Source organism: Rhinichthys klamathensis, unplaced genomic scaffold (assembly GCF_029890125.1).
Source record: "Rhinichthys klamathensis goyatoka isolate OS25496 unplaced genomic scaffold, OSU_Roscu_1.1 h1tg000035l_1, whole genome shotgun sequence".
NCBI lineage: Eukaryota > Metazoa > Chordata > Actinopteri > Cypriniformes > Leuciscidae > Rhinichthys > Rhinichthys klamathensis.
In genome coordinates, this window is record NW_026606583.1 from 6,794,470 (window position 1) to 6,821,590 (window position 27,121).

General features: G+C 38.6%; 1 protein-coding gene across 1 annotated transcript in view; it reads left to right on the forward strand.

The window, feature by feature from the left end:
- Positions 1-27,121, forward strand: part of wnk4a (WNK lysine deficient protein kinase 4a) — a 73,896-nt gene that overhangs the window by 7,925 nt on the left and 38,850 nt on the right. Inside the window, exons 3-5 of the mRNA XM_056246048.1 lie at positions 25,592-25,764; positions 25,858-26,078; positions 26,592-26,749. Coding sequence (XP_056102023.1) covers positions 25,592-25,764; positions 25,858-26,078; positions 26,592-26,749 — 552 coding nt within the window. The remainder of the gene's footprint in view (positions 1-25,591; positions 25,765-25,857; positions 26,079-26,591; positions 26,750-27,121) is intronic.

Genomic DNA, 27,121 nt, shown 5'->3' on the forward strand with positions numbered 1-27,121 from the left:
AACCTTGGGAGGAACCAGGCTCAGTCACTCAGTTCCAACGAACGAACCGTGTATGATTATGATTCAGGCAGCATTACAGGTCAGAAGTCAGATTGGATTGGAACAATCAGAATATTATCCAGTCCCATCTGGTTGAAGATCAGTGTTTTTAGTCTAGATTTAAACTGACAGAGTGTGTCTGCTTCCCGGACAATGTTAGGAAGACTGTTCCAGAGTTTAGGTGCTAAATAGGAAAAGGATCTACCACCAGCAGTCGATTTTGATATTCCTGGTATTATCAACTGGCCAGAATTTTGAGATCGCAATAAACGTGAAGGACTATAATGCGTTAAGAGCTCGCTCAAGTACTGGGGAGCTAAACCATTTAGTGCTTTGTAAGTGATCAGCAATATTTAAAAATGTATGCAATGTTTAATAGGAAGCCAATGCAGTGTTGCCAGAACCGGGCTAATATTGCCATACTTCCTGGTTCTGGTAAGAACTTGAGCTGCTGCGTTTTGGACCAGCTGTAGTTTGTTTATTATGCGTGCAGGGCAACCACCCATAAGAGCATTACAATAATCTAGCCTTGAGGTCATGAACGCGTGAACTAACTGTTCCACATTTTTCTTTGAAAGCATATGTCGTAATTTAAGATGGAAGAATGCGGTTTTACTGATGCTAGAAAAACGTGGTCTCAAATGAAAGAATATCACACCTTTGATAGTCATGATAGTGCATGATTTGTAAACTAATATATTTTGATGTTTTTTTCACATAACTAGCTCCAGATGTTTGGCTTATCTGACATTGTATATTGCTCGGTCGCTCACCTGGTTCAGCATGGTACTTGCGATGCAGAGCGATTGGTTATGAGTCCTATGAAGCAAGAGTCACGATAAAAGACAGCTAAAATGGCATGTCTACTTCAGTAAATGCCTTTTTATCTCACATTTAGTTTTATTAACACTATTGTTTATAGGTTTAGCGTGGGTGCTACGTTATTTTCCAAAGTGATAGAGCATTAACCAGAGCCACTCATTTCATTTCTGAACTGCCACAATACAACAACCAACGTAATAAAACGTTGCCAGATTCACGTTAATCTGTTTCTGATAAGCCTGAGCGTGCTTTTAGCGCCACTCACGTGCAGGAAGCAACGTAATATCATTTTGCATATATTGGCACTCACAATATGATGATTACAACACATCAGATATGAACATCATGACAGTGTTGTGGATTTAGGAACGCATAGTTACCTGACAACCGCGTTCCTTTCATTCAGAGCTTTGCCAAATAGCATTAAAGTAAAGACTATACAGGGAACATGGCCAAGAGAACAATTCACATCAAAGCATTCAGTGCTCAGTGTTGCTCATGTGAACAAGATATGAATGCCATTGCTGTTAGTGCCTAATGGGATGGACAAGTATAAGAACATTTTGTTCTTTTATTCCAAGGGAAAAAAGTATTTTTTATGGTGTTTTCTTGTTTCTCTATATTTCTGAGAGACAAATTTATTATTTGCACTCATTTTCCAGTCTAGAGTTTGTGTCTTCACATCTCTTTCTCCTGTCTGGATCTCTGTACATTTCCAGTCAGCCAGTTACCCAGCGCTTGGACCTTGGCCATTCACTTCCTGTGGGTCTAAAGCTTTGCTGGGTAATGCAATAAAACATTATGTGTGTCAGTAAAACCGCAGTGCTGTAGTTTAGAGAATAGATTACAGCAGATATTCAGATACTCTGCTGTGGGATTTTCCTTTGCTTTGCTCTTAGACTGTACATTCACTGTGATGTGTTACTAATCTGTTGCTTCATACTGCATGTTTAATGAGCACATGAAACTACAGCCTTTGAAAAAGAACTGGGCTTAATTTAATCGAATGTGCACTAGTGTATTTCAAGTCTTAAAAGTAATAATGTCTAATGTTTTTACTCAAAAATCTTTAGTCGCGTTTTAAAGAAGTACTTATGTTGATGTGTTGACTAAAGCATATGTGAATTTAATTTAATTTGATATTTACATTTAAAGTTTCAATAGAAATGACATTAAAGTATAGTTTATCATAAATGCTTGTACATTCGACGGTATACTTAATTGCATGTTATTTATGAATAAATGTAAATAAATGGTATTAAGTGTTCAAAAACATTACATTCACACTTTATATAGTATATTATTTTAAAGTATAACATTTCTGTATGCTAAAGTGTTGTTTTAACTTGTACTAAACCTGAATCATTACTTTAATGCTATTTGATACTGCATAAACAGGTTTTAAATAGACAATATGGTTGCAGATCAACCATTTTATTAGGGTTAAAGAATGCATGCTTGAACCCCGTTCATAATCAATAATTTCTCATCATGCATGCATTCATGCTCATAAAGAGTTTGCATAGCAGAACATTGTCGCCTTCGGCTGCCGACTGCATTAAATTTCAATTATCTGATATGGTTTAATCAGTTTTTGACACACATTTTAACCTTTTTTAACCTGTTTGATTGTGTGTTGGTGAAACTTTTGCAATGTCTATGAATTACAAGCAAACCGAGTTGCATTTTCTCTTACCAGGAGAATCTGGTTCCAGTTAGTAATGTAAAGTAGAAATGCATTGACTCTGACCTGAAACTAAAAGTAGTGGTGACATAAAGCTATGAGGAGACTTCTGTATTTGAACTGAATTTGAACAACTTTCTATAATTAGTTATCCATATTTCGAGAAAAACATGAAAATAAGGTTTTCAAAAAAGAGTCCTATATTACACAGTAAATCAAATACTACCATGTGGTATGAATAATTAACTACTGAAATAATATATAATAATATTTTTGGTCACACTAGATTAGGGTCCAATTCTCACTATTAACTAACTATAAACTGCCACTTTTGCCTCAATAATCGAATTACTGCTGATTAATAGTTAGTAAGGTAGTTGTTAAGTTTAGGTATTGGGTGAATTAAGGGATGTAGAAGAATAATGCATTAATATGTGCTTTGTAAGTACTAATAAACAGCCAATATCCTAGTAATATGCATGCTCATAAGCAACTTTAATAGTGAGAATTGGATCCTAAACTAAAGGGTTACCATTTTTTTTTTTTCAAAGTATGATTTTTCTGTCAAAATGCCCTGTCCCTTTATTCCAGGGTGCAAACATCCCTTAACATGTTGATCTTGACGTCTGTATGTACTCTTTTTATTTTTACTGACGAGGGGCTGCTGTTTATCTGACGTTTTCAGCTTGAGTTTTATATCAGCAGTGCAAGAAAAGGGGTCTTTCAAAATGGCTGCCATGCAGTATCTTATCAGCATCTGCCTGCTGGACAAATATATTCCCCTTCGGTGTAAAAAGAGGCGGAGCTCTGCAGTGATGTTAAAACACCCGCGCCCGTCACGTAGAGCTGATGTACACTACGTTCATGTATGACGGTATACGTTCTGTGCCGACTGATATAGGGAGATTACAGCTGTTTCTAGAGAAAAAACGCAAATGGTTCATAAGTGTGTTTGCAGAGCATTGCTCACTGATGATGCAGTGCAATTATAGCACAAGAAAGACATTTAACACTTTTCTAACTTGTGATAAATTTGATCTGTAACATTACTACAATGATAGTTTACCCAAAAATGTTTGAGTTGTTTTGAAAGTTTGAATATGCACAAAGTAATGATTTAAATTTTAAGGGTATTAAATAAGGGTGTGTGAATTCATTTTTATTTTCAGGAAAACCAACCTATTAACTATTTCAAAAGTTGTAAAAAGTACACTTTAGCTTATGAAAAAAAAAAAAAAAACGTTAAAAGTTATACTTAAGTGCGATATAAATGTATTGTTTTCGGGCACTTAATTGAATGTTATTTACAATTAAACAAAGTTTACATTTATATTAAGTGTAAGTTGATATTAAATGCAGTTATTTGAAATTGAAATTAAAATGCTGTTTTGACCCACTTAAGTTAATCTTTATGTGTAATTTCATAATTACTGCTATTGTCTTTGAAATATGCTGATGAAAACAGCTGATGAATGAACATTGTTAAACTATACTACTTTAATGCCATTTCTAATGAAACTTGTTTGTCATGTATTTTAATATATTTCTAATTACACATTTGTAATGCTGAAGTTGCAATTTAGTACATTTAAAATGTAACATTAAATGTTATATCGAATAACAGGCTACAGTTAAAATTATACTGTACTTTACATGCTTTAGTATAAAAAAATAAGTACTTCTTTAAAAGCATGACAAAGATGATTAGAAAACAATGATTTAAATTGTACTTTAAAGTTAAAGTTTTAATTTGACATTATTAAAAAGTGTTAACAAACATACCGGTAGTTCTGTCTTTAAGTGGCCTTTCTATTTCATTAATATTCTATTATCTGCAAGTATTTTAAAAATATACTTTTACGATTTGTACTAAGCGCATTAAGTGCACTTTTTCACAAGGAAACAAAACAAACAAACAAACAAAAATTTGACCTACATCTATGCAACTTGCCTTATTACACTAACCGCAAACCCTTATTGATGCATCCAAGATTTGCTGAATGTACACGACTCTAGACCTAGAGGTCACTGATACACGAGTCTTTGACGTCAGCCCCAAAATGATGACAAATATCTTACAGTATGTTATCTTTATTCTTTGTTAGAATCAGTGTTGGGAATTTTGGGTTACACTTTATTTTCATAGTCCACTTTAGACATTCTAGTACTAACTATAAGTAACTTTGCAACTACATGTCAACTAGCAGTCATTAGAGTAATAGTAGACTGTCTGCTTAATATCTGCTAACTCTTTATTTTAATGCTCCCTCAACAGACTTATACTGACTATAATAAGTAACTTTGCAAGTACATGTCAACTTATTAATAACCCGAAGCCTAACCTAACAGTCTGCTAATACTGTAATGACTGCTATGAGATCTAAGTTACTTATAGTTAGTGGATTGTCTAAAGTGGAATAAAGTAAACCATTTTGAATCTTAGGTATCAGACATCTTATTTACTGTAGGCGACCAAGAACATGAACATTCAAAACCTGCTGTTGTAATTTGCTCTGTGAGGTACTTTGATGAAACAACGAATCTTTGTTACCGAACATTTCCTTAAGAATGACTCATTTGGACTTAAATGTTCCCAACTCGATTGGTCTCGGTGTTGAAGGGGTCTGAACAAGCGAAAAGAGTGCATTTTGTGTTTCCAGTCAACTGAAAAATCTATATTTTCATGATTTTTGGGAGAATAGTAAGAGTATCAGTGCACAACCTTCGAACAGAGAACAAAGAAAGAGTCTAGTCTGTTTCCAAACCGTTTTCCTCAGAATGAACAACACTGCCAGCTATCTAACTATCACTTCATTGTGCTTTTATGTCCTTCTCTCAGCTTGAGGAAAACATTGAGTCATTCTGGCTAATGAAAACACCCATACCCAGAAATCAATAAATCTGAATGGAAAAAAGACCAAACAGACTGGCAAAAAGCAGCAGTTTTTCCAGACTAAATAATGTAGGCAAGATAGAATGAATAAGACAACTGTTCTTATTCTATTTGATCCCCCATTGGGGAAAAATGTCAACATTTTGGCAGTATTTCTTAGTAAATTTGTCTGAATCAAAGCATTTTCACTAGTGGTCTCAGATTGTATATAACCACGACACAGTAAAGTGGTAACATCTGGATGAATTGGTTTTATACAAGTCACAATAAGTATTTAATCTGACTAATTAGATCACGCTAACAAAAGTAGAAATAAATCTTTCAATCTTTAGTGTACATTTGATTGAAGACAGCATTTACTGTAAGTGAATGCAATGTTAAAAAAATGGACGTTAATAAAACAAAGATTGAGTACGTTTTACAAGAAAATATTATTTCAGTCTTTAAACTTAATTTTTTTTTAATTTAACAGTGTGTACTGTAGTACTAGCAATTTCTAAAATAAAAAAAGAAGATAAAATTGTTTCTGCACCATTTTTTTCAGTGATTTTCCAAACATTGTTTATAACTGTAAAGGGTTAAAGAGAGTTGACATAAAGAGATATAGTTAAATAAATAGAAATGCTTGTGAATGACTATCAAATTGCCATTTGATTAAAATGATTGAGAAGAGACTGCTTACCTGCAACAAGACTCTTTGACCCCATTTAAGGGATTGCAGCAATTTTATTAATAACTGTAAAGTCTAATGATAGTCAGAGAGATTGTCCCATAATGATAAGGGGTTCGTTCACAAGAACAGGTTAAAGACAATAATACAAAATCTCCAGCTGGGAAAATTCAGCCCATGAACCAAGAAGCATGAATCTGTGCTTCATGACGTCTGTTACCTTTTGTTGGCCTGGCCTTTTTAAATCATCTATATTTAATGCAAATTGTTAACCCTAGGGTTGCGTACATCATACGTTTTTGTGAACAACATGTAAGTAGCTGCTTGTTCTGAAGAGATGGCTAAAATGTGCAGTCCTGACCTCCTTGCAAGCCTCGAAAAAGGAAATGTCAGAACTAACCATCTACACTTAAAGTGTATGCTTTCTTACGACAGCACTGTACAAGAACAAGCCTGTTGTGAAAGTTATTGTGTCCTCTTTCTCTTTCATGCTGGGGGATATTAAAGGGACAGTTCACCCTAAAATCAAAATTAAGTCATCATTTACTCACCCTGGTGTTGTATTAATGTCGTATGCCCTTCTTTCTTTTATGTACTACAAAAGGAGAATTTAAAAAAATGTCCCGCTCGCGCTCGTTCATATAATGGAAGTAAATAACGACCGGCATCAAGCTTTTTAAAAAAAAGACGCAAAAGTATCACAGAATGATTCCATGCGACTTGTGCCGTATGTGTTCGGGGGGTGTCTGATATGAAATTTAAAGTATTATTTAAAGAAAATCCTGACATGCACCGAAACGGGTCACTTTGAGCTGTTTTTGAGGAGGTAAAAAGGGTGTTGTTTTACACAACCATTGAGGAATTTTAACCAAAGTATGTTACAAACTTTACATGAAGACCCTAAAGAATCATACCAACTTGTGGAAAATGGGCATCAGATGACCCCTTTAAGATTGAAAAATGACCCAAGAACAGTGGTGGAATGTAACGAAGTACAAATACTTCGTTACTTTACTTAAGTAAATTTTTCACATATCTTTACTTTACTTAAGTACGATCAATAGTGCATACTTATTACTTTTACTTCGTTACATTTTGAAGCAATTATTATACTTTCTACTCCACTACATTTCTACAACGTTCTGTTACATTTTCGTTACATTTTCTGATCAGTTTTCCCCTGCCAAAACGTCATCCTGACCGTCCGTTCGTCGCACGTTTGTCTCACCAGTGAAGTTTGGTTGCCATATCAACCCGGTCACACTAAATGCGTCTCTTTAGCACGCAGTGTGTTTTTAACGTGCAATTTATACGCAAAAATTTGTTTTTACGTGCATAGGATACGCATGGGTAGGTTTAGTAGTGGTGTGGGGTGCGTGAAAACCCTCCTATTATACGTTTGGTGAGGATTCGTATGGCAAGCCAAGAGGTTCAGAATTACGCCATAAATTAATCGCGTTTACAGCCAAACCCTGTCAAATTAAGCTTGATGTGTATATTGCCTAATTGCAAGCTTGTTCAGAAATGGTGACAAAAACTTAAAAAATAACGGCTTTTCCATCATTATTGAACATCATTATAGGATTATTAGGTTGAATGAGTTAGGATTAACTGTTTTATTAATCATTAGAATATAGACATTAAGAGAATAAATTGTTATGCAAGTACTTTTACTTTTAATACTTAAAGTACATTTAAAATCAGGTACTTTTTACTTAAGTATGGTTGTCATTGTGGTACTTCTACTTTCACTAAAGTAAATATGTCTCTGGTTATTTGTACTTTTTACTTAAGTACTGAGATTCAGTACTTCCTCCACCACTGCCCAAGAAACACCATAACAGCGGTCTAAATATGACAAATATATGTTCAAACTGTAGTACACTTGTTTTTTGAGTTCTTCATGCTTCGTTGGCTTGAATAGGAATGTGACTTTAAAACTGCTTCTTCTCAGTTTGTCAGTTCTCTGGACAACCATCACTTACAGCATTTACTGTGACATGAAGGCTTATATCCATATTGTGTTGTTAATCTATTTTTGGTCTCTTCCCAAAGTCTTCTTCCTCTCAGTCTGTTCAGCCTCACCTCTCTCTTTGTGCCGACGGTCACTATCAGTTTCTCTCACAGTATGTGTCCCTGCCGCTGCTTTTATAAATAGTAACACTATCAGCTCTTGAATGAGAGCACAATGCCAAACATTTGCTAGTGTGTTTCCAGAACAAGGTACAGTCATAATAAGAGATGAGATGAGTTGTGGAACTGAATAAATGTTGTTCTTATGGGTCACATTTAATATTGGTGATAGTGCTCAATATATACATATTTTAGAATAAACTAAATAGACACGTAAAAGTTATGGATAATTAAGATTTTTTTTTAATGTTTTTGGAAGAAGGCTCTTATGCTCATCAAGGCTGCATTTATTTGATTAAAATACAGTAAAAACAGTAATATTTTGCAAACAGTTTCAAGTTATCTGTTTCCTAATATGTGTTAAAATGTTATTTATTCCTGTGATGTAAAGCTGAATTTTCAGCATCATTACATCATTCTAATATGCTGATTTTAAGTTGGAATAATCAGAAATGTTTTGATTGAGAAAAATATTTCCGGAACCAAGGTCGATAAAGTGGGTGGTCAGTCACTGTTGTGCTCTGTAGATAAGTCTCGTCAAACTAACCTTCATTTAAAGCCTCTTTTGTTCCTGCACACACACGCACACACACACACACTCTCAGAGATAAGGAGGAACATTTTGTGCAGCCTAGATCCACTTGATGAATACTACATAGCTCTTCAGTCAATAAATACACTGAAACATAACCTAGCTGAAGGATAAATAAACTCGATGATAGGTATATTAGGGTGAAATATTATGAAAACACATCCTGATCACATTCCACTCCAAAATGAATAGGGAAGATTTTTTCCTATATCCCTACTATGTCCTTTAATGGAAAAAGCTTCCTCTTCTCTCCCTTTTATTGATTTCTTCACACTTGAATGCTTCTCTACTGCACTGCAGCAACATTCCCTCGCTGTGACATGTACGTAGCGGAGGGTGTTTCACCAGGACAGTGTTAATCCCCATATATACTCGCGTGCATTTTGTTCTTTTTCGTTCTTTGCTTAGGGGTAAAAAGATGTTTGAAATACCTTTGCTGCAGTATTCTGTTAGAAGATCCTGACGCCGTCCACCGATGAGAGTGGCGTTTAGATGAATAGGCTATGTAAATACGTGCTTCACACGCTTTTCTTTTAACAACGAAATAGACACATCAAAAATGACAGTGGTGAGAAAACAGGAGATTCTGATCATGTTTGCACAAGCTCTGCAATTGGGCACTCCAGTCACGTCACATTTATTAACCACTTTACACAATATATTTTGCATCAAGTTTAAAAGCACGTATCTTTACAGTATTAAACTTCTCAGTGTCTCTTTCAATTAGAGTTACATATGAATTTTCTACTATAAAGTCGGTTTCCAGTTTGTTCATGTTTTTACTCGCGCCAACTTCGCCAGACTGAACAGAAGAAATGAACTGGAGAAGGCGGAGCCACAGAGCCACACCCACCTATTATGTATTCGTGCCAATGCTAGTTTGAAGGTTTTTACCAGCCAGAGCGAACTTTTTCGGAAAGTTCGGCCCTGTCCCAAATGGCACACTCCGGACTTGTGGACTTCCTCAGAGTCCACACTTCGGTGACGTCATGTAGTGCAGACCTATAGGGCCCTTAGCGCGAGGGCGCATTGAGAGGTATTTTTGGGACAGACTCGATCGTCACGCCGGAAACAGGAAGACGGTCTGATTGTTGTTATGGACAGGAGCTACAGGTTCGGGGAAATATGCTGCCTATATTGTTGTGTTTACATATGACTCGGTAAAGCCCTGACATTCTGTTCTATTTATTTAATGAATCATAATGCGATCGTATTATTCAGCTCGCTATTATTAGCCTATGTTTGAGACATCAACCACTGGTCGATGATCATAATGTTTGCATAAACTTTAATGATAATTACACTTAAATATTTTCTTCTCAGCCATGTTAACAATTGTCCGTGAGCGAAATCTCCTCCCATCCGTTGTCTGATTGGCCTTTCGCAAGGATCCCTGGGTAGTTAAAGTGCGTGGAGCCTGCGTCTATGCGGGCTTCGCGGAAGACCGCTTCAAGGGTACACAGGGGGCGCTGCTGAGCACACTTCAGAGCGTTAAAATGCTAAATGGGACGGCCTACGGACTCGTAGACTCGGCGAGCACGCGCAATTTAAGTCCACGAGACCGAAAGTCCGCATGAACTGCGCCATCGCCTTCGCGTTGGCAAGCTGTTTCAGACTCCCGAAACGAACTCCATTTTGGCCTGATTTTGTTCAAAATGACGTCACACCAGTTTGTTCTTCAATATCGCTTGAATTATTTCAGGGTCTTTATAGTGCTGGTGGTTGGGGACATTGGCATTGACTCATGTGGAGCTTTTTAACATCAACACTGCTTAGTTCCCTTTCGAGGGAACTCGCGATGCGTCACTTGACGCTTTGGGAACGCCCCCAGCGTGAATGCGTCTGAGCACCAATGTCAACTAGTCCAATGGAAAGAATGAGCGTCACGGGCGGGTGACGTCATGACCAGGAAGGCATAAGAGCACATCCGGTGAAACGCGGCATTAGCTTCTGTGTCTCAGCAAGCGATCTGTGTTACTCTGTCTCTGTCTATTTATTGTTGTCTGTTCGATATTATTGGGAAGAGTTATGGCGAAACAACTTTAAAAACTCTGTGCTTCTCCCTGCCCGCGTTATTTAACGGGTGGGGACACACACAAGCTTTGTGTAGTTTGTTTGGGAGTGGAGCATGCGGTATCAGCCTCCGAGGGGGCTGATTGCAACATTGTGAGAAGCTTTCGCTTCGCATGCTCCACTCCCGCCTGTCACTTTTCGAGGAAAGTGGCCAGGCTCGCGATCCTCGGGGTGCAGGACACGCGTCTGCCGAGGCAGCGCGGAGAATGCATTCCTGTGGATCGCGAATAGGATCTCGTTACGGGGTTGGAGACGGGTCCGCGGATCTTATCTCCTCCCTTTCCACGAGGGATCCAGTGCTCTCTCTCCGGTCTCGGAAGCCCGCGCTGCGGTCTCTTCCGCCCGGGGAGAGAAATCAATGCTTCAGTGCTCTACCTCCGAGGAGGTAGATGTGCTGGGCATTGAAAGTGTACACAATCATGGGGGAAGTGGATTTGCCATCTCTTCCCCAGCGTATGAGAATTATATATAGCCTATATATATATATATATATATGATAGTTTATATATTATATATAAAATAAAGTGTATATATATAAAGAATGTATATAAAAAAAAAATATATATATAATAATAAGCTGGTGGAGGTGTTTACTAAGGCTGTAGATAAATTAAATATTTAATGGCCAGCAGAAATAAGGGGGCACTCGTCCTTAAAATAAATTGTACGAGTTTCCTTCCCTCTATTTTTCCACCTCCATCACGGGGCCTTCCATTTTTCCCGATCTGCACAGCGAGCTGTCTAGATCATGGAAAAAGCCTTACTCATTTTTTAGCCCCACATTCATGTATATTCAGATATTTGGGGGTTAAGAGAGTATGGCTATGGGGCAATACCCCGGGTAGAATAGACACTTGCGAGCTATCTCCCGGTTCAGTATCGTCCCTGAAGGCGTCGGCTTCTCTCACTAAACCATTAAAGAAAACTATTTTTTAATCTAGTGGGAAAAGCATATATGGCAGTGGGTCTAGCACGAGCCTGCTTGCACACTATAGCAGTGCTGCAAGCATATCAGGCTGACCTGCTGTGGTATTTGGCAGAAGTGAGGGAGTTTGGCCCGATGGGGTTTGAGAACTCCGTCGGGCCTCAGATTTATCTCTCAGGGATGGCAGCCAAAGAAATGTGGTCACTGAGAGACACCTCTGGCTCAAGTTGATGGGAATCATGGAGAAAGATACAAGATATTCTCTCCCTCGCTATGTCCAACCCACTGGGGCTGCTGGGCGTGAGCAGCTCCAGCCGGCTAGTTTCTCATACACAACACAGCAGCCAAAGCCTTCAAAGCAGAAGCCGGATCCGAGGACCGTTCTTCATGCTGAGAAGGCTGCGGCTCAAAAGAAAAGGTCTGGCGCCACGGCGTCAGACCGGTGAGGGCAGCCCCAACCGGGGTGGAATGGTGTACACCTCATTATACGGTGCCCTTTCCATCTCTGTGCCCTCAGGGGACCGTTCTGCCAACCCCGCCACCCTTGGTGCTTCGGGGCGCAGCGTTCTCCAGCGAGCTTCTGGCGCAGCGTCAACTCGACATTGCGTCGGACTCGCGCCGTCTGAGGGGGTTCGAAAACAGTCAGTTCGGGTGGTTCCTGCCAGTATGTTTCAGGTCCCCGAACTGGCTGTCTTTATTACACCAGAGGCCAGCCTCGAGGGGCTGGTTCCCTTGGTAGATTTTCTGGCAGCGCGGAAGCTACTGCCAAATATATCTCTATGGGTAATGGTAATCTCTCTGGTAATGGAGCAAGGGGTAAAGGCCCTGTTAGCAAAGAAAGCTATAGAGCAGGTGTACTCACCCGACATTGCGTCGGGTCTTTACAGTCGTTATCTCATTGTTCCAAAAAAGGATGGAGAGCAGCGTCACATACTAGATCTTCGTCTGTTGGAGTGTTTGGTGCTGGAACTCAAGTCCAAGATGCTGACACTCAAACAGATCGTGACTCAAATCAGATCCGAGGACTGGTTTGTCACGATAGATCTAAAAGACGTATACTTCCATATCTCCATCCTCCCTCAGCACAGGAGGTTCCTGAGGTTTTCTTTGGGGCAAAGAACACCAGTATCAGGCACTTCCTTTCGGTCTAGCTCTATCACCCCGCACATTCACGAAGTGTATAGACGCAGCTCTGGCCCCGCCAGGCTGCAGTGTATACGCATTCTGAATTGCATAGATGACTGGCTGATTCTAGCGGAATCAGAACAGTTAGCGGTTCGGCACCGAGGTGTCGTTCTCGCTCATATGCAGATGTTGGGGTTGAGGCTCAATGCCAAGAAGAGTGCTTTCTCCAGTACAGAGAACCACTTTCCTTGGTGTGGTATGGGATTCAGTGACGATGCGGGCCACTCTGTCGCCCGTTCGTGTAGCTGCTATCCTAACAGCCACAAAAGAGCTGAGGCTAGGCCAGTCACGCACTGTAAAACAGTTCGAGAGACTGTTGGGTCTTGTGGCAGTAGCGTCCAACGGGATACCTTTTGGCCTGCTGTACATGAGACCTTTGCAGTGGTGGCGCAGGACCAGAGGGTTCTCCCCGAGGGGAAACCCACTTCGTATGATCAAGATCACGCGGCCGTGCCTTCGTGCCTTGGTTATATGGAGGAAACACTGGTTCTTAACCCAGGGTTCGGTGTTGGGAGCTCTTTGCCATCGAGTTGCTATCTCGACAGATGCTTCCCTCACCGGCTGGGGAGCGGTATTGGAAGGCCGCTCAGCTCAGGGCTTGGGAGGAGTCATCATCTCGCTTGGCACATGAATTGCCTAGAGATGATGGTCGTCTTCAATGCGTTGAGACATCTCCTCCCAGACCTGAGAGGCCATCATGTGTTGTTCTGAAACAGTGACTGTTAGGCCTCAGGGCAGCAGCGTTCAATGTGATACCCTTTGACCTGCTGTACGTGAGACCTTTACAGTGGTGGCTCAGGACCAGAGGGTTCTCCCTGAGGGGAAACCCACTCCGTACGATCAAGATCACGCGGCAGTATCCCCGCGCCTTGGTTATATGGAGGAAACTCTGGTTCTTGACCCACAGACAACACGTTGGTGGCCTATTATTTTGGTCCCTCAGGAAATTACGCTGTCTGAGGGCAGTGTATATTCCAGGGGGGCCAGAATATTGGAGCAGACACCCTGTCGAGGCAGGGGCTGAGGCCAGGGGACTCCACCCCGAGGCGGTGGAGCAAATATGGGAGTTTTATGGCCAGGCAGAAGTGGATTTGTTCTCGTCTCAGCATACGACGCACTGTCCACTCTGGTTATCCCTCACTCAACCAGTCCCCTCGGGGCTGGTTGCTATGGTGCAGACGTGGCTGAGGCTACGTCTGTACGCATTTCCCCCTGTTGCTCTGCTCCCAGGAGTTCTGGAGTGATTCCGCCAGGATGGAATAAGCCTATTTAGTAGCACCACCCTGGCCGAGCTGAATTTGGTTTGCGGACCTAATTTTTCTCCTCGACGGACCTCCCTTGGAGGTCCCGATCAGGAGAGACCTTCCGTCTCAGGCAGGGGATGCAATATTGCACCCCCGGCAGGGGATTTGGAAACTGTGGGTTTGGCCTCTGAGGGGGCCCAACTCATAGAGAGTGGTCTCTCAACCGAGGTTGTTGAGACCATTCTAAGCTCCAGAGCTCCCGCTACGAGGAAACTATATTCACTATTTCGAGAGTTTTTCACTTCTTGGTGTTACCAGCGTCAGTGGGATCCGGTTAACTGTTCAGTAAACACAATATTCGAGTTTCTGCAAGAACGCTTTGTATCAGGTCTATGTCCTTCCACGCTTAAGGTATACATGGCGGCCATTGCGGCTTTCCACGCCCTGGTGGGTAGTACATTTTTGGGTCGAGACCCCCTGATCACTCGTTTCCTTCGTGGCACTTTGAGGCTGAGGCCTGCAACTTGCACTAGGGTGCTGGCTTGGGACCTTGCAATAGTTCTAGAAGGCCTATCTGGGGCTCCCTTCGAGCCCTTAGATTTGGTCTCAGAGAAGTTCCTTTCTTTTAAGACTATTTTCTGCTAGCTATTTCGTTCCTATTAGAGTCAGACCTTCAGGCCCTTTCGGTCCCCACCTGCCTTGAGTGCACCGGGGATGGCCAAGGCATTCTTACCCGAAACATGGATATGTTCCAAAGGTGCCTACCATTATTTCGAGGCCTATTGTGCTGCAGGTTTCTGTCCTCCTTTTACATCTGCCGACCAGGAAAGGCTGAACCTCTTGTGTCCAGTGCGAGCACTGGATACTTATGTTCCTCGGACATCTTCAATGAGGAAGTCCGACCAGCTATTTATTTGCTTTGGATCACCTAAGAAGGGTCTTCCTGCTTCTAAACAGACGGTTAGTAAGTGGATAGTCGAGGCTATTTCACTTGCATACGAGTACTCTGACCATCCGTGTCCCTTGGTGGTCAGAGCTCGCTCAACGAGGGGTATGGCGGCCTCTAAAGCCTTGTTATTTGGGGTTTCTCTCCAAGACGTTTGTGATGCGGCAGGCTGGTCTTCACCGCTCACATTCGTCAGGTTTTACAGTTTGGACCTGGATGCTGCCCCAGGTTCTCAGGTGCTTAGTGCTTAGTTCCAACAGACTGACACTCAGGTACTTGGAATTCTGGCGTTTTGGGTATTCTCGTTCCCAAAGCGTCAAGTGACGCATCGCGAGTTCCCTCGAAAGGGAACGTCTCAGGTTACTACTGTAACCATAGTTCCCTGAGAAAGGGAACGAGACGATGCGTCACCCTGCCATACTTCCTGCATCCCTGTGATCGGCTTGCTTCGACTTTTTGAAGCTAATGCCGCGTTTCACCGGATGTGCTCTTATGCCTTCCTGGTCATGACGTCACCCGCCCGTGACGCTCATTCTTTCCATTGGACTAGTTGACATTGGTGCTCAGACGCATTCACGCTGGGGGCGTTCCCAAAGCGTCAAGTGACGCATCGTCTCGTTCCCTTTCTCAGGGAACTATGGTTACAGTAGTAACCTGAGACTTTAACACGCATGTTGCGCTTGGCCAGAACATTTTCAGCCTGGATTTAATCACACACACTTCTGCAGACACCCATGACAGGACCACAATATAAGTTTCATGGAAGGGATAAGAGTAAAAAGTCGCAAAAGCGTGAGCAATGTGGGACCTACAAGAACTACAACAGAAGCATCATGCCATCAGCAGACCCAGATGCAATCTGATGATTTTTTAAATGATTTTTTCAGAGATATTTAATGAATAAACATGCAACCGGTGCAGTATGTGTTGAATTTAGTAAATGATGGCGTGCCAATTCCCTGTAGAGATATTGTTAACTTGTCAAAAACAATGTTATTATTCAATTATATTATGTAATTGACGCAATAGTAAAAACTATCCATCTTAATATATTATAATGTCTGAATTACTATTATATTGATTCTCCTGGCATTTGCACATGTTTTAATAATGGGGGGTACACGGTGTTCAGTTATAATTGTTCTATTATTATAAACACAATGTCCCACACTAATGTAACGGATGTCCTGCAACATGTCAGAGCATATTACACCTAATCTAATGGCAGCCTGAGGACAGGGTGAGAAATATTTTCCAAAAAGGAGGCGCAAAAAGCATTATTTAATCTTTAATATTTACGTAAAAAAACGTTCAACAAATTCATAATGTTCTATCCAGCTTGAAATGTCAGGAAAATGAAGCATGGTGTCTGAGGATTTAAGTTTGTGCCATGTATTTCATACAGATTTAGTGTTGGATGTGATTCAATAGAAAATTGGAGCTTGGAGCCCCTGGAGCGTTTATATTCGTCTTCATTATGATCGTCGTCGTCTTCTTCCAGTGCTGTTTACTTGCTGGAATGAATTAATTTTTGTTGATGTTTCTGTACTCTTTGGACCAAAGTTGTAATTTAACAAAAAGTCAAGTTTCTAAATTCTCCAATGACTCTATTATGTAAGTGAATTCAGGCAGAATATGATGTAACTCGAGGTTTGTACTGTATGTCAAAGGACTCAACAGAGAGAGACATTCATTGTCGACAAATGTGCTCGGTGTCATTTACAAACCTGATGCAATATGCATGTGTTGATGGTTATAAGTCTGATCTGGTTATTCCATTAGCTGGTGGAGGTGTGTTTAATAGCAACTTGTGGCTGTGAGTTACGTAATTAATTCAATAGTAGTAATAGTACACTGCAAAAATGATGTTGTTGCTCAATATTTTTTGTCTTGTTTTCCAAAATATCTCAACATTTCTTTAAGATCAAGATACATTTACTTTAGAAGCTAAATTAACATTTTGTTTGGGCCCCTATTGACTTCCATGGTATGGAGAAAAAATTCATAAACTGTTTGGTTACCCATATTCTTAAATGAGTAACATTATGACTTCACACGATCCAGAAAAAACACATTCATTGTAGTTCTTGGAAAGTGGATTCTGTTAAATCAAATATCTCCCTTTGCGGGTGACTTTGAGCTTTATTACCGTGCAGATCCTTTTTTATGCTCAAACAGCAACATTACACACTAACTAAAGATGAAAAAGTGAAAAAGCATAATAGGATCCCTTTAAGAAAGTTGAGATACTTGTACTGGAAAGCCAGACAAAAATAATAAAAGTAATAGCAATCCCTATTATTGTCATGGACTCAATCAATCAATCAATTATCATAATTTTATACCATTGCCATCCTTTCCTTTGCGATTTAGGGTATGGTTCTCACCTTATTGACAAACAGGAATTACATTTTTTTTTCCGAGTAAATCTGCAAATTCCTCCATCAACGTCAGCTTGCCTCCATTATAATCTTCTGATGCGTTCAGCACAATCAAGTGAAAGTCGCTGTGTGGCATAAATGATCAATCTAACAGGCAGTCTATTAGCAAAAGTGCTTTTCTTCCTATTTCTTCAAAACAAAAAGTTGCATCGTAAATGACGTAAGCGTGCTCCGACACGGAGTAAGTGTGAGTGCACTTCAGCGGGGGCACGATACAGGACAACCGGTGTGAGTACATCCTTACTCGGCTTTTCTGGGGATTTGACGTTTGAAAAATGACAGAAAATTCCTAGAATACGATCTTTGAAAGTTACACTGGATTTGTCATTGGCTTAGAGGTCTGAATTAATGGATGTGGTTTGGCAGGAGTTCAGCAGAGGCCGGTATTCTTGAAGCAGTGCATTCTGGGCTGGGCAGTTTGGACAGTTTGGAGTTATCCAGCGCTGTGAAACTGCTCTCAACCCCCAACGGTGTGTGCTCTGATTGAACGCACATGTGTTTCTGTACATTTGTTCTCCTGCATGGACATTCAGGGATATAATAACACACAATGAGGCAATTTATAATAAAATGCTATCCAAAAAATTACATCAGCATATCTTTCAATAACAGAAATACAAGCACACAGGATTTAAGAAATAAACTAAATATTTTTTTTAATTGATAGTAACCGTTTTATATAATAAAACAAAAAATATGAAAATAAAAACACTTCCAATTTGCATGAACACCAAAGGCATTTGCATATGATAACCAAGGGCTGGATTCATGAAACATTCTTACAAATAAAATACTTGTTCTACAACTTGAGAAAAAAATTAATATTTTGATTCAGTTTGACTTTTTATTGTTCTTAAGACAAAACTTTAAATTCTTTAGAAGTATGTTCCTGAAAAATCTTAAATAACTTATTTAAGTTAGAACAATCTTCAAATCCCCAAAAAGTAAGTTGGGTTGTATCGAATTAATTGTTGTAATTAAGCATTAACCAACATAACGCTTCCTGCATATAATAGATATTAATGCAACACCTGTCATTTCATTCAAAATTCATGCAAAAGTTTTTTTTTTTTTTTTGTTATTAATCTAATCCAAATGTTGTGTTTAGTGTAGGTATGTATTGTATACTATATAATAGGCATATTGCAAAATACTGTCTATTTTAAGACAGGCTCATTTAAAAAATGTGTCGCTGATTGCTGAACTCTTTGTTAAGCTAGTAAAAATAATTTGAGATTTTTTGAGACATTTTTTAAGATTTTCCCAAAAATTACACTTTCAACTTTTCTTAAAGCTGCTGTCCGTAACTTTTTTGGGTTAAAAATTATCCAAAATAATAATAATTAAAAAAAACATAACCAGCCAGTGTAAAAAAATATCTGCTTGCTTTTGCCCGATTCAAAACGGTTAGCTTGTAATAATGATTTTAATTCCAGTGGCACTGGTGGATTTCCGCGGGAAATTCGAGCATGTCTTTGCGTCATTACGTCACATCTGTACACATAAAGAAGGCGTCCCGGCTAGTCGGCTATATTGCGTGAGGATGTTGGAGGTGGAGATTTATAGCCTTTTCTCACAGCATTAAATAATTAAACTTATGGCGGATCCAGAAAGGTTCAAACGACAATCACCAGTGACAACTGGACATTCACCACTTGTAAAACCCCAAATAATTCGGACTTCGGAGTGGGTAACGTTAGAGAAAAAAGAGACTGCAACTGGCCCACGCGAAAACAAGGATAAACAGAGACGGCTTTTTTTCTTTTAGGACAGGTAAGACATTTCAATAGTTCAATCGTGTAACAGTAGCACACTTGTTCGCTTAATTCACACAGTTACGGAGTTTCCTGTCTTTATTCGTTTAGCTATTATGGTAAATATTTTGTGCTAGCTATGAGATGGAGCAATTCACCTCTACTCCAAGCAAACCAAACCGGCCTCCTCCGAAATTATATATAGTTTTAAATATGCATCGGATTACAGATACGTGTTTTTTTTTCTTTTCTCTCAAAGAAAACCAGTAAAGAAACATTAATTTATTGGTATGACAATTAGAAATTAGACTGCACAGAAATAGAAACTGAACTACAGGGTAATCATAATACACATTAAATGTAGTCACAATGCTGATGTTGATAATTTGAGAACAAAGTATAATTTGAAAGGTTTGACGCGATCGTTATATTTAATCAGCACGATTTACTGCAAGGCTTTCCCCCCTTAGTTGATGCGGATGTTACTTACTTGTTCAGATGACATTTTCCGATGAAAATTCGTATGTTGTCATGGTCATACTGTAGGCCCACTTCCAAAAGTAGAATGTGTGATTCTGAAAGCCAGTTTCCACATCGGCGCGGTGACTGACAGACTCGCAGTCTCAAAACATTGTGTTCATCCGCGCTGTTTCATGCCGATGTGCAACTCACGCAAAGTTAATAATTCCGCGAATAACTGCAATTACAGATTTCAAACAGAGATGGCGACAAAGAGGAAAAATGCCGGACTGCAGCTTTAACTTTTTTTCTGAAGAAGATTTTCATAAATCCTTTCCCAGAACTAATATTCTAATTCTAATATTGCATTTAGTGTAGGTGTTTATTATATAACCTGCACATTACAGTAAGTGTCATGAAAAAATACCAGGTATGTTGCGTGCAGTTTGGTCAATCTGTGGCAACTAAAATCAGGTTCTGTCCTGTAAATACCACACAACAATGATGCTTTCAATGTGCCAATAACAAAAAACACACAGCGAAACATTTTTCACAATGGCTGTGCCATATGCGTATACTCCTCTTGTTTTTGTCAAGCACAAAAGCGCTACCATATGGCTGAAAAGCCCTTATAGCTTCCTTCTTTCCATCATGATAAGCCTGTAGAGGTTGTTATGTGTCATTTTGTAATCACTACCTCGCTGTGCCTTAGGCTGTCCTTAACTCAAGCTGCTGTTTCTAGGCCGCTATAATCCTCCAGAACTGCCCCCGTTTAAGCCCACCGTGTATCAATCATGCTGTTCTAACATGTTTTAACAGTGCAGGTCTCAGGATGTTCATTTTAACCCTTTAGTTCAACCCTGCCCCTTGATTAAATCACCAATTCATGATACAGTACTGTTTTACAAACAAGCTGTTCAAATAAAACAAAGAGACTGCCCCTTATAGAGATTTGACCTCTGATTGACTAAACTACAGTTTTTCAAACTATTCAACTTTTTTACAGCATTAATATATATGAATACTTTCATTTCCATGTTCCAGACAGACCATCATTATGTGGTGGGAATTATACAGGGTCAAAAGGGATTGTCTTATGAATGAGTCATTGATTCATTCACTCAATCAATTAGTTCAAAACATGGATTAATTCAGGAGCAAAAGCAACGCCGTTGCGGAAATTGCTTATTCTCTGTACTTATTTTGAATAAGTACTTACTTTGCTACCATTTGTCATGTTGTCATTGTTATGTGACCTACCAGACTCAATTGACTGATTCACTGCCATTCACAAATCATCTCTTGAATGCGGACTACTGTGTAAGTAATTACAAACCGGGTACTTTTTGTTTTATAAATACTGTGAATTTAAACTGAAGAGGTGCTTTATTTACCCGCTTAAGTAGGACTTAAATACATCTTTATGTAATAACACTAATAGTTTTATTGTCTTTGAAATATGGTCAAAGAGTACTGCTGAATAATGACAAGCATTCATGGTAAACTAAAATATACTTTAATGTCATTTCTAATGAAGCTTGTATGTCATGTATTTAATTATATTTGTAATAAGACATTTGTAATGAAGTTGCAATTTAGTACATTTAAAATATGTAAACTTTAAATGTAATGAATAACACTCCACAGTTAAAATTATAATCAAGTAGGCTACTTTACATGTGTTTAAGTATGTTAGTCAACACATCAAAATAAGTGTACTTCTTTAAAGGACGACAAAAGATTATTAAAGCGTGATTATTTAAAATGTTCTTCAAGGTACAACTTTTATATTGAGATTTACAAAATGGTCCTTTTAAAAGTGTACTTAAGTGTGTTAAAAAAACATAGTTATGAAAGCGTTCCTTTTATCTAGGTAATATTATCTGCAAGTATAGTTTAAAAAAAAAAATGCTTTTAAGATTTGAAGTACACTACAAGTGAGCATTCAATACAATTAAGTGCACTTCTTTTTCACAAGCGGTGCCGTAGTTGATTTTTCCTTTGACTTCACACAGAAACATTTTCGTTAACAAAGCAATTCGTAATTCTAAAATGTAAGGTACTCAATGTTAACTTGTTTGTGTACCAGTGGTTGAACTTACAGCTTGTCAAATGCAATATTTTTATGGAAAACTCTTGTTTTAGTGTTGCTTACTCAGGGTCGAGAGAGAGAGAGAGAGAGAGAGACGGACTCTGGAAAAACGTCTCTGCTTTTAGAAGGCGATGGAAAGTCATATGTATCTTTATGATATTTACATCCTGGAAAAAGGTTCTGGTTACCTAAATTCGTGTTCGTGCACTTCTTCGAATAGGCTCTGCTAGTGACAGGACCTCCCCGACTCCCCTGCACCTCCGTCAGCTTGTTTTCCCAGCACAGATATAGTCCTACAGAGTGTATTTGATGAGATAATGACATTAACTGTGCTCAAAACGTGCCTGTGTGTATGAGAAGGACTCAGTTGCGTCACAAATATGAGGCAGGTTATGGGGACAGAAGCTCAGTGTTGATTTCACACATACTCAAGTCTGAAAGGCAATCCTATGTTGACTGAAAATGCAGAACTGATGTTTGGAGTCGCTAATTAGATTAGTGCCGTGTATATGTATCATGTGTAAATGTGTGTCTATGTTTGGCTGTGTTTTAGCAGTGGTTGTTGGGGGATAGTACTGTACTTCAGGTGAACTGAGCGTGAGTGAGTGAACTCAGGGACTCAATGTGTGTGTAAGGCCTACAATGCTTGTCAATCATTTGGTGTCACAAAGCCTTGAGCCAAGTTTAGGGAAACTTAGTTATGCTGGGTTGGGAGAAATACATGTTTGAGCACGAATCAATAGGGGTGTAACAATATATTGTGTCACAATATATCGCAATACAAAAATGTAACAATATCTAGGTCACCCAAAATAAAAATTACTGTGTGAGAAGAAATTCAGGTTTTCAGAGTTTTAGTGTCAGTACTACATTAAAGGTTTAGTGATGTTTTTTTGTCATTTTTATTCTTTTTTTATTTTATTTTTTTATATGTCTTTAGTTTTTATAAATTTTTATTTCAGAATGAACTAGAGAAATGTTTCCTTAGCAACTAGCTGAAATAAAATAAGTTATTTCATGGATGTTGTTTTTTTCAGTTAACATTTATTTTATTTCAAGTAGCGATGTTTTTTTATATGGTTTTAGTTTTCAGATATACAAGGACTTAAATACACTTCCGAGCATGTTGTTATATTTAAATCACACAATATTTTGATATTTTTGGGGGCATAAAATTAAATATGTCAGGGTGAAGCAACTGTCCTAAAATCATGAAGAAAAAAAACTCTTGAAAACGAATATTGAACAGAAAACCTTAAATAGTTTGGCATAATCTTTTATTATCATGCCTAAGCTATTACACAGTTTTGTTAAAATATTACAAATATTTGAAATAGATTGGCTGCCAAATCAAAGTCATGTAGTGCAACCAACATAAATGAAAAAAATATAGCAGGAAGTGATGTCATAGAGAAGACCTCTGTCAGCCCTCATGATCGTGTGCCAAGGTCAATAAGTCTCTTAAAATATCTAATAATTTGACCTTTTTATGACAAGACAAGGATAGTTCTAGTTGTAAAATGGCAAGGTATTAAAATTCCCCCCAAATTTGATTTCCGATTCTAAAAATTCAAGATTTTAAATAGGCCTACTTTTTTTTTCTTGTAATAATTATTAAAAGCAGTTATTATTACCCATGTTTTAGAGGCATTCGGTTGAATCTTTTCTTGAAAATTTTATAAATGGTTTGTTTTTAAACCAAATGGAAACAACATGAATCCAGAGCACATAAGAACTTGACACATTATACTATACATATAGTATACTATACATGTACATGATAGATTTATAAAGGTAGATTTTTTCCCCCATCTTTTTCTTGGACACTCTCATATGTCGTTCAACAAATTGTCTCATTTGTGTCTGTTGTCATTTCTCCTTAGGAATCTTATGAGAAGCATCTTTAAATACAGAGTTAAATGTAGATCTCGTCCTCCCTCTGCCTCTCTCCTGTGTGTTTTTATATCTGGTCACTCGAGACATAAACACACACTACTTTTCCCAGAACTCATTGAATGTAGGATTCATGGTGCTTGAGCTGGTGTCTCTGAGGAGTTTTCCAGAGGCCCAGACCAGCTAAATCAAGCCTTTCATAACCACCAGAGGACAGAAATGGCCTTGTTGCCAAGTCATTGCTTGTTTGTAGTCCAGTTTTTCGAAAACCTATGTTTAGAATGGGATCTAATTATGTGACAAGGGGAAAATATGATTATGTTACGCAGGGTGCTTCATGTAAATTTCTTGCGGTTGCAACTGTCTTGCTGGTTCTAATCTGTTTTAATAGTTTTTTAAACACTAATTACAGGTTGTTATCTGTCAGAATATGCAGTGAATCATGCTTATTGAGGGAAGAATGTACGACACTTGAAACCTAAATTTAAGTTTGTTTTTTTCCCAGGACATATTATGTTTTTTTTTTTTACATATTCATCTTTCTATAGTGTGTGATGTTGCTGTTTGAGCATGAAAAAGGTCTGCAAAGTCACAAAGTCCCTCCAGCGGGAGTTATTCTCCATATCAGTGTCAGTGTTTCTGAACTCCCTGAAACGCCTCCATTGTTGTCTTGAGTTTTCTTCCGGGAACGAACACGTCATTCCTCATTTAAATAATTAGGAATGACGTGACGCAGAATAAAGGGTTGGGGCCTGGTTGAGTTAGTTAGTAGTGTGTTGAAACTGCTGGTTATGGTAAGGGGCGGGACAACTCCCAAACACGCTCGAAGAGCTTGACCAATCACAACACACTGGCCCAGCCGACCAATCAGAGCACAGTGTGCTTTTCCGAAGGAGGGGCTTCATAGAGACGGGAACTTAATAGAGCATTACTGAGAGACTGTGAAGAGAGGAGCTGCAACAATGGAGAATATGGGGGATATATACACTACCGTTCAAAAGTTTGGGGTCAGTGAGAATTTTATTTTTATTTTTTGGAGGAAAGAAATCAATACTTTTATTTATCAAGGACAGTAAAAACATTTATAATGTTACAAAAGATTCTATTTCAAACAAATGCTGTTCTTTTGAACTTCCTATTCATCAAAGAATCCCAAAAAAAAAAAAAAAAAAACTGTACAACTGACAGACCAACAACTGTTTCAACATTGATAATAATAATAAATGTTTCTTGAGCATCAAATCCTCATATTATACTGATTTGTGAAGGATCATTTGACACTGAAGACACTGACACTGGTGATGCTGAAAATTCAGCTTTGATCACAGGAATAAATGACACTTTACTATATATTCACACAGAAAACAGCTGATTTACACTGGAATAATATTTAATACTATAACTGATTTTTGTTGTATTTTTAATCAAATAAGCGCAGCCATGGTTAGCAGAAGAGATTTCTTTTAAAAGTATTTAAAATCGTACCGACCCCAAACTTTTGAACGGTAGTGTACATATATATATATATTTTAACATTCAAGCATGAAAACCTATTCTAGTAGAGCCCAGCTACAAAATCAAGACTTTGTAAAAGGGCATAATAAGAGGACCTCTTTAAAACCTTTTAAGTCTGTAGTTCTCAGTCATACATTTTTTTTACTTTAAACTTCCCGTGAAGTGTCCACTTGTTGTACACTTGAGAATCATTATTTTTTCTGTTTCTTTTTGTTTTTCTACTCTTTACAGACTCGCAAACTGACCAAAGTGGAGCGACAGCGCTTCAGTGAAGAGGTTGAAATGCTCAAGGGTCTTCAGCACCCAAACATTGTGCGCTTTTATGACTCCTGGAAGTCCACTGTGAAAGGTCACAAGTGCGTCCTGCTGGTCACCGAGCTCATGACGTCTGGCACTCTCAAAACGTGAGTTTGTCCTTCATCTCACAATCTCATATCATATCAATTCCTCTTTTTTTGCTGCTGAGGTAAACATTGTTATGCTTGCCAATTTCCTAGGTATCTGAAGCGTTTTAAAGAGATGAAACCAAAGCTCTTACAGAGGTGGAGTCGTCAGATCCTTAAAGGACTTCACTTCCTGCACACTCGCACCCCTCCCATCATTCACAGGGACCTGAAGTGTGACAATATCTTCATCACAGGGCCCACCGGAAGTGTGAAGATCGGGGACCTTGGCCTGGCCACACTCAAGAGGGCAAGTTTTGCAAAGAGTGTAATAGGTAAGTCATTGGAAACTACTGTAGTTTCTCAGGAATGATTTATCTTACATCTTCTGAGATCTTCAACCTCATTATGTTTCAAGTTTCAAATTAAACATTAAATTCTATATTTGAAGTTTTCACCTTTAGCCACTATAGGAACTTTAAAAAATGCCATCCTCCCATTGCTTCCTGTGTCCTATCAAATAAAGGCAATTACAAAGTGCACTTTTTAAAAGTGTTAAGAAACATAGTCAAGAAAATGTACTCTCTTTAAGAGACCATTTAATTAATCAATATTTTGTTAGTTGCACACAGTTTTTTTTATATACTGTACTTGAAGTACACTACAAGTACACATTCAATACAATAAGCACACTTCTCTTTCACAAGGGTTTTGAGTGATTACCATATTTACATATGGTGTTATTCACATGGTACTTCAAGGTAACTGTGGTATTCCCATAAACACAGTATTACCATGGTACCTTTTTTGTTAGTGACGTCTGAGCGTCCTCATATTGTGTTTAACAGGAACTCCAGAGTTCATGGCTCCAGAAATGTATGAGGAGAAGTACGACGAGGCGGTGGACGTCTACGCATTTGGCATGTGTATCTTGGAGATGACCACATCAGAATACCCATACTCAGAGTGCCAAAACGCCGCCCAGATTTACCGCAAAGTTACCAGCGTGAGTTTCAACCTGCTTGTATTATAATGCCTTTATTAATTACTCAATAATTTAATAATTTAGGGGTTTGTTAAAAAGTTTGGGGCGAGTACGATTTTATAATAAAGACATTTGTGATGTTGAAAAATATTTCCACTTCAAATAAATGCTGTTTTTGAACTTTCTGTTCATCAAAGAATCCTGAAAGAAAATTATTTCCACAAAATTATTAAGCAGCACAACTGTTTTCAACATTGATAATAATAAATGTTTCTTTAGCAGTAAATCAGCATATTAGAATGGTTTCTGACAGATCATGTGACACTGAAGACTCTGAAACTTCACTTTATTTGGGTGGTCCCTTTAACACATTCAGTTGACTATAAGTAACGT